This window comes from Cibotium barometz, chromosome 6 (assembly GCF_041138505.1).
Source record: "Cibotium barometz isolate CiBa-2024 chromosome 6, ASM4113850v1, whole genome shotgun sequence".
Classification (NCBI taxonomy): Eukaryota; Viridiplantae; Streptophyta; class Polypodiopsida; order Cyatheales; family Cibotiaceae; genus Cibotium; species Cibotium barometz.
Genome location: NC_141051.1, coordinates 39225916 through 39234829, shown reverse-complemented (window position 1 = coordinate 39234829; position 8914 = coordinate 39225916). Strand labels below are relative to the sequence as shown.

Here is an 8914-nt window from a genome sequence, read left to right as displayed (position 1 = left end):
GCGAGAGAGAGAGAGAGAGAGAGAGAGAGAGAGAGAGATAGAGAGAGAGCATTGGAAATCTTTTGAACAAAGTTGCCGAATCTTGTTAAATTCCAGGGTTGCATTTAAGAGAGAGATAAGTTTAAATGCGGCTCTAACTCGTCTATTATCAGCCATCTGAGAAAAAGTATGTATACACTTTAAGTTTATAGAATCAATGTTAATTTAGGAATAGCTTTAAAGTTATTTTCAGATGTTAGGTATAAGTTTATAAAATCAATGTTTATTTACTGCAAACTTGTTATTTTCAAATACTCAGAGAGAGAGAGAGAGAGAGAGAGAGAGAGAGAGAGAGAGAGAGAGAGAGAGAGAGAGAGAGAGAGAGAATTGGGATCAAAATAATATTTAACAATTGGGACCAAAATAGTGTCAGTCGATTAAAGGCAGGTCATGGAATAGATAGCCAACCAAAACATATCATTTACAAGAGGCTTTATAATAAGTGTGGTGTCATCTCAGATAGTGGACGTAAGCATGCAGCAGGTGACACTTCCAAATTCTTCAATTGCTCCTCAAAATCTGCCATGGTCTTCCTATCTTCCTTTGATGGCGTCATATAGGCAGCCGTCCATTCCTTAATCAAATTTGTGTGGATGGCAGTTTTACCCACCCACGGCACTTTGGTCATTTCTGCAAACTCAGCACAAAATAATGTAAACTTTTCAATCACCCAAGCCAAGCAGAAGACATCTGATGCATTGCTCCATGGACAAGGGGACCTTACATCTGCGAGCTCAGGGGCTCTCCAGGGGTGTTGATCGTGCTCTGCTTTGTTGGCGATATTTGTGGGTTTGAACTCAATCCCATCCCTCAATGCAAGACCCCAGTCAATGATGCCTACCCGTGGCACCCCTTCTTTGGTGAAATCTATCATTATATTCCAGGGGTGGCAATCATTGTGGATGATCCCTTCAGCATGTGCAAAGGCCATGGTATTCACAAGGGCACAGATAAGCTCGGGAGCATGAAAAATCAAAGACTTGTATCGCTCCATTTCATGAGGAGCCACTTGTTTTTTCTTGTATCTGTTGCCTTTGCCTGCAGAGCAAGCATGGAACTGAGGGTCCCCTTAGGAGGCGGAACACACTCCATTATATCTCCAAGACTTCCCCCATTAAAGAGGGGGAAGAGCAGTATCCATGGCTCCTTCCTTGTGTGCCCAATGCTGCGCACTATGCCCCTGTGGGTTAGGTCGATTGAAGCCTCCTGAGCAAAAGACTTCAATTGAGCCCTTCGACTACCAAGGAATTGCTTTGCACAATAAGAAATGCCTTCTGGAAACCAGGAGACACCTTGAATATGGCATTTATGTACAACGCCGTACGATCCAGAGCCCATCTTCTTTTCTGTGATGATGGCCTCTGCAGGCAACCCAATTGTCATGCTGCAGTTAGTATTATGCTTTGTGCGCTGCAAGTGGGTGCCTTTAGAGACCTCACGTGCACCAGATGATAAATCTTCTTGTTCATCAGCAGGCCGGTCTAGCTCTTTGCGAGCTCTCTTGCTCAGGATAGCTTGGGTGTCTACGGCCTTTGCACGCTTGGACCTCTCTTTCTCTACCTTCCATTTTGTGTGGAAGTGCTCCAGCTTGGATTCATTTGTTTCCGTTGGTCTGTCGTCACCTAGGTCAACAGCGCATCTAGGCATGTTGCCCACAATGCTAGTAACAAAATGCTTGATGGCTGCTCCATCAGCACCCACATGGATATTTTTCACTGCGCGGACAACCTCACCTAATATTTGCTCAAATCGATTTCTATCAGACACAATACCCTCGATGTGATTAGGTGACAAGCAACTAATGAAGGTAACGAGTTTGATACGAATTGATTTCTTGATTTCAGGAGTAAGTGCAAGCGTCGCCATCAATCTGCACAATATAATTGACAAATAGTTGCAACATTTATAACCACAAAAAATGCTATTTGTAAGCTAACTAAGAGATTTCTACATCCAACACACTTATGACTCATGTCATGCAAACTAAATAATCACATTCATCGTCAAAAACAAACACAAAACACAAGTTTACGACTTAACTTGACGTCAGCAGACCTAGTCAGTATACCGACCATCTGCAGATATCGCATTAAGATGAAAACTATGGCACAAGTTAAATGCTTTGACACATCGTCAGCAGACCTAGTCAGTATACCGACCATATGCAGATGACTATCAAACCAAATAACAAAAACAAACTTCACCACATAGCTTGGTGTCAGCAGACCTAGTCAGTAAACCGACCATCTGCAGATACCGTACTAAGTAGCAAAGCATCACACATGTCAGTAAACCGACCATTTGCAGATACCGTGCCACAACGAAAACTTCTACATAAGTTAAATATTAAGAGTGCACATCAGCAGACCTAGCCAATCGCTCGGCCATCTGCAGCAGCGGGCCTCTTAACATTTAACGACACATGCACATGCATCACAAACAACGTTAAACTTAAGCGTATGCAAAAAATTAAATGACACCAACACTTTCAACTTAAAAATTACCTCAAATTGATCACACTAGCACCACCTACACCAAGTACAAGGAAGATTCTGTGAACAGTGACCCCCTGGACCACCCTTTTATACTACAATATAGCCCGCCGGGCCGGGAGGCGGGCCCGGTGGGCTTCTGCGCGCCCGGCGGTCCAGACTTGTAGCCCGGCGGGCCAATTGTGGGTTACCAGGTCATCCCACCCTCTAGGATTTGAGAACTGTGAATTTTGTGAACATTGAGATTTGTGAACAATAGCTGTGATCACAAGAAAAAAGGCTGTGATCACGTGAATATGAAATCCCTGTTCATTGATCAATGGATTTGACACCACTGTAATTGCAAGCAAGGAGGCTTTTCTGCTGAGCGCATCTGCAACCACATTTTCTTTCCCCGGTCGATACTTTATTTCAAAATCAAATTCCTACAGGGTCTGCATCCATCTCCTTTGACGCATGTTGAGATCCCTTTGGGTGAAGATCCACTTTAGACTTTGATGATCTGTCATCAAGGTGAACCTTTGTCCCAAAAGATAATGTCTCCACAACTTCAGAGAATACACTACACTGAGAGTAACTCCAAGTCATGGACGGCATAATTTCTCTCATGTGTTCTGAGTTTTCAGGATTCATAGGTCATTGCATGACCTTCCTACCATTAGAGCACGGCCTAAGGCAAATCCACTGGTAGCAGTAACTACCTCAAAGGGTTTGGTGAAATCTGGCAATTTAAGAACAGGGTTGGTTATTAAGGCTGTCTTTAGCTTGTCAAAGGCACTCTAACACATTGCAGTCCATTGAAAAAGTGTACTTTTCTTGAGAAGGTTAGTCAAAGGGGATGCTATTTGAGCATACCTAGGTATAAAGATCCTATACAGTCCGGTTAACCCTAGGAATCCTTGGACTTCCTTTACTGACTTGGGTTTTGGCCATTTAACTACTTGGATTATTATTGCGGGGTTAGGAGAAATCCCATCCTTTGACACTATGAATCCCAAGTATTCAACCTGGTCAACAGAGAAGGAACACTTGCTCTTCTTTTGCAAAGAGTTGGTGTTTCCTTAGGATTTCCAGGACTTTGCGCACATGATCTTCATGGTCTGTAGCATTCTTTGAGTATAGCAAGATATCATCAAAGAAGACAAGAACAAAATCATCCAAGTATTCTTTGAGAACATCCTGCATAAGATGATTGAATGTCGCCGGGAATTAGTCAATCCAAACGGCATGACTGTGAACTCATAATGTCCATAGCAAGTATTGAATGCTGTCTTTAGGATGTCCTGCTCCTTGATTCTGATTTGGTAGTACCCGGATTTGAGATCTATCTTTGTGAACATTTGGGTCCTACTTAATCGATCCAGAAGCTCATCAATCCTAGGAATATGATACTTATTCTTAATTGTTAATTGATTCAATCCTCTGTAGTCAATACAGAGTCTTAACGTTCCATCTTTCTTCTTTTGAAAGAGAACAGGCGCACCCCAAGGTGAGACACTGGGTCTGACGAATCCCTGCTCTAATAGTTGTTTTAACTATTCCTTAAGTTCTATGGCTTCAGGGACTGGCATTTTGTATGCATGCTAGGCTACTGGGGCTGAGCTCCCGGGGGTTAATTCCATCTCATGATCTACTTCACGAGACGGAGGTATCTTAGTCAGCTCTTCAAGAAATACATCTGCATACTCACTTAACCACTCTGGTTCTTTAGCCTTGCATTTTATGTCTACCGAATTCATTTTAACGACATACACAGCTTGCCTCTTTCTGAGCCCTTTTAATAATTTGGAAGCCTTGACTAATTGTAGCACTGGGGATCCTGAAATTCCAATTCCTTGAACTTTACTCCTGTGAAGGTCAAGGAAAGAGATGGTTCCTTTGTGACAATGAATGTCAGCTTGATTCTTTTGGAGTCAATCCATTCCAAGGATTCCATCATATATTCCCAGGGGTAGGACTCTGAACTGGCACTCTATTACGTTCCCATCTAGGCTAAACTGAATAATGTAAGTCTCAAGGTGAGTGAAAAGAATCTTCCCACTGGCTAATTCCACTTGCATAGGTTTTCCTGATTTTTGATTTAGGACTAATTTACGCAGACATCATGGAAAAATAAAAGAATGAGTACTGCCTGAATCAATCAAAAGCTTGAATTTCTTACCTTGGTACTCTGCTGGAGTCTGGAGGACTGAGAATTGACGGTTATTCCCCTGATGCTCAATCGCTGCATAGATATGTCCTTTCTCTTCCTCCACTTCCTCAGGTATGGTGAGACTGTTTTGGGGGCTGCTGTAGGCTCTGAGGTGAAACTCTCTCTCTTTGGTTATTCCAATTCTAGGAGGGAGTGCGAAAACTGCTTTGCATGGAAGCTACAGGCTGAGCTAGCACTCTTCTTGGGTTACCCTGATTCTGGCGCGGGGGACCGTGATTGGACTGATATGAAGGAGTTTGTAGATTTGGCATGAGAGTCTAAAATTTTGAGGCATTCAATGATATAGAATAACACCATGTACCACTTTCAACTTTATCAGAATCATGGCCAATGAGAGGCACGTCGGTTGCAAGAGGCATGGACATATTGCCCTGCAAACCACTTATGCTGTCGTCTCTCCGCTGGGTTGTAATAAGGAAAATATAAATCCTAGAAATGGTCGGCCTCCCGTGCGAGGCGGGGTACACACACTCGGGGCCTTGCCGGCGGATGTCCGGGACGAGAAGCTAGCCCGGGCGGCCCCTCTGCCGAGACCGGCGGGCCCAGAAGACTCCCCCCGCTCGGAAGGCACGAGCGATTCCACCAATTGGGAAAAATCTTCTAACGGGAAAATTACTCTAACGAGTCATCTTAACTAAAAAAAATTGATCTGACCAAACCTGAAGTCACATGGTCAGATCAAGAAGAGACTTGCACTTGGTCCATGGAATCATCGCTTTTTTCCTCATTTATTATGAGGCACAGCCGATGATCCCCTCCCACAGAACAAGGACTTCTCAGGATTTAAAACTAAATAACGTAACTAATCGTATCTAGTTGTTTCTTAGGAATCCTCCGATCTAGCCTAACCCCATCCAGTCCATGGGTTAGCCAACCACCCGACCACTGAATTGGTGGGATTCCTTTATAAAGATTTGGTTGGGTTTTTGCCCGGGTACTGAAGAAAATAGTTCCCAGGCTCCCTAACCTGCGATTCATGCAAAAATCAAGGTAGGCATACCACGTACACACCCAATATGAACTTGCCATTTATAACAGATTCGACTGGCTTTAAAAACAATCCTTCAATAGAAATCATAATATTTTTTGTCATCATTTTTTAAAATTCCGAGTCCATTGTATTACAAAAATGTGTCCTCTGAACTCTCCGTGTTGAAGACCAGCTGGCCAACCAACGAGATCCAGTATCAAAATTTGGTTCCCAAAAATCTTTTCTTTTTGTCCATCCGAAATCTTCCTCGACGTACGCATGGGTGTCTCAGCAACTGTGAGCCCGTGCATCGCCTGGTCAGAACCCTCTAGGATCCTCCTTAGGTCTCCTAGCACTTCACTCAGGGACCGCTTCGTCGGTCCTCACCCATCATACTGGAAGCGTACCATTTTAACCGTACCCAGGCTGGTCAAGACTTCAGCAAGCTTTGCCGCGAGCAACGTCCCTTAATGACTCCCCGCCAGTTGTTCAAACGAACCTCCTCTTAGAAAAACTTAAGCCAAATGCTTTCTCCAGCATTCTGGCATAAAACAGTCCTTTGAATGAAAAAATAGAGGTTCCAATGCAAGTAAAATTTCAGTTTGAGATCGGTTCCGACAACCCTTTTTCCATAATTCCTAGTTTCATAATGAGGATCCTTGATCTCTCATGAGGGTAATCTACCCATCATTTTGTCCATTTGTCCAACTAGATTCTTGGTGAGTTTGGTCAAGGGAAAACTAGATTAGTTTTGATAGCCTATTCTTTGGATTTAATAACTGGAATTGGTCACACGAAGTTCTTGCCCGATTCAGATCGAGAGAAGGACAATTAGGTTTACTGTCCGTCCCTCACGTAGTCTAACCAAATTCATTCGGTTTAGTTCTACAAGTATTCCCTTCAACTAAACATCTATTGTAATGCTCATGCAGTGTATGATTTTTTATTATTTTTTTTGTATTTGTAATGTTTTATGTAAAAAAAACGGGGACAAAAAATCCCCATGTTTTTTTGTCGCAGACTGTAGTGCGGCTATAAGCATGGCTACTATATGGTTGTATAGCCACATGCTCCTAGCCGCATGCCATGAATATTTGAAATCTCAAATTTCCTTTGTTGGCGCGCGATTGTCGATGCGGCTATGCTCTCGTTCTCTTGTTGTGTTTGCAATGAGAAAACTGAGTCAAGGTTTGAAATGTGTAGATAACGAAGAGCAAGCCAACTCAGCTTTGGGGTTTTTTTTATATGTGAGAGGATGGCTTCTTTGCAATGAAAAAACCGAGTCAAGGTTTGAAAATGTCAAAAGCAAGCCAAGGGATGGACACCTCGGGTTTTTTTGCAAATGAGAAAACTGAGTCAAGGTTTGAAAACGTGTAGATAATGAAGGACGTTTTTTTTTTGGATAGGTGAGAAGGATGGACATGCGACACCAGAAAGGTTTTTGAACATGTGAGGGGGATGCACACGGCATGACTTTTGTTAAGGTATTGAAAACCAAGGTTTGAAAATGTGTAGATAGTGAAGAGAAAGCCAACGTTTTTTTGCAATGAGAAAACCGAGTCAAGGTTTGAAAACGTGTGGATAAGCATTGGGTTTTTCGTTTTGTTTGGATAGGTGAGAGGGATGGACACCTCTTCTATGAAGATGGTTCCTTTGCAATAAGAAAACAGAGTGAAGGGAAGAGCAATCCAAGTGGATAAAGTGGATAGGTAAGAGGGACAGACACGGCACTAGATAACGAAGATCATTCCAAGTAGATAAAGTGGTTTTTGAACATGTGAGAGTCTAGTAAGAAAAGAGGAGATGAGAGTTGTAGCCTAGGTTGCAGAACTTGATTTTTTTTTGTTTGGATAGGTAAGAGGGATGGACACATCTTCTACGATGATGGCACCTTTGCAAAGAGCAATCCAAGTGTATAGTGAGCGGGATACACACGGCACTAGATAATGAAGAGGAATCCAAGTGCATAGGTGAAGAACACGAGAAAGGTTACGTGAGCGGGATAGACACGGCACTAGAAAGGTTTTTGAACGGATATGTCTATTAAGGTATAAAAAGAGATCACTCCTTTTTACTACATATATCTGTATTATTAATTCAATTGCGGGGCAATGGCTAACAGTATTGTGAGGGAGTTCGACTACTTCAAGATAGAAAACGAGGTGAATGCAGCGTTGCAAGCCGCTGCGGATGGCAAGCTTCTCCCCAAGCGAGTCTCTTTAGCCTCTTTGCCTCTGCCTTGCAATCCGTTAACGGAGAAGGCCACCAAGTGGGCTAACGACGAGGAAGACCCTTCCGTCTTTGCACACTGCCTGCGCACTTATTACTTCGGGACGGCCATCGCCAAGGAGGTCTTTACCGATATAGGGTGGGATTCCGAGACGTTCTACCTGGCCGCCATCTTGCACGACATCAAGTGCACGTACAAGGCCTTCCACGAGGCCGCCATGTCCTTCGAGTTCCATGGGGGCATGGCCGCCCGGGCTTTCCTGCTAGAGACTGGGGCGGCTTCACACGTCGCCGACACTGTGATGGAGGCTATCTGTCGCCACACGGATTCGAGCTATACCAGCTCTGGGTTCTCGCCGGAGGGCCAGATGCTGCGATTCGGCGCCCAGCTCGACGTGCTCGGCAATTATTCTGGGCTCATCCACACCGACACCATCTCCGATGTCGTGCATAAGTACCCTCGACAAAACTTTAATAACGTGTTTGCTGACATTCTTGTGGATGAGGTTCACGTGAAGCGCTTCTGTAAAAGTGCTTATCTACTTGAGCCCGGCGAAATCGACACCATTCGTAAGAACCCCGTCATGAAGGCCTACGACGGCTGGGAATGAAGTCGGATCAGCTAAAGCTCCATCAGCAGCTAGTGAATTATAGACAGCGAGCTTTGGAATGGCTTCTGATGAAATAATTGATCATCATCTGCTGCTACAAGCGTGCACAACAGTTGTAAATTGTTTTATGAATAAATGGAACGTTTCTTCAAGTTCAGGTTCGATCAAAGCAGGCCGCGATTAGGAAGGCCTTGTTTGCGATGTACCAGATGATAGCCTAATTTTAGTCTGAATTAGGAAGGCGCAGCGTATAAAGTTGGCAGCTGAGCGCATACTGAGGCGGGGAAGGACCTGCAGGCCTCAAGGGCGGGCCGCGGGGGAGGTTCCTCGGGCGACGCCGCGACGGCGAGACTGCCGCCGC

General features: G+C 44.1%; 1 protein-coding gene across 1 annotated transcript; it reads left to right on the top strand.

The window, feature by feature from the left end:
• Positions 1 to 7787: 7787 nt before the first annotated feature.
• Positions 7788 to 8705, top strand: LOC147637726 (cyanamide hydratase DDI2-like). Its single transcript, XM_086799559.1, has one exon. It carries the CDS (start codon positions 7825 to 7827, stop codon positions 8551 to 8553), a length of 729 nt encoding a protein of 242 aa, XP_086655685.1. The 5' UTR covers positions 7788 to 7824; the 3' UTR covers positions 8554 to 8705.
• The last annotated feature ends 209 nt before the right edge of the window (positions 8706 to 8914 follow it).

Coding starts and splice junctions, on each gene's coding strand:
- LOC147637726 (XM_086799559.1), top strand. CDS start 7,825: ATGGCTAACAGTATTGTGAGGGAGTTCGACTACTTCAAGATAGAAAAC.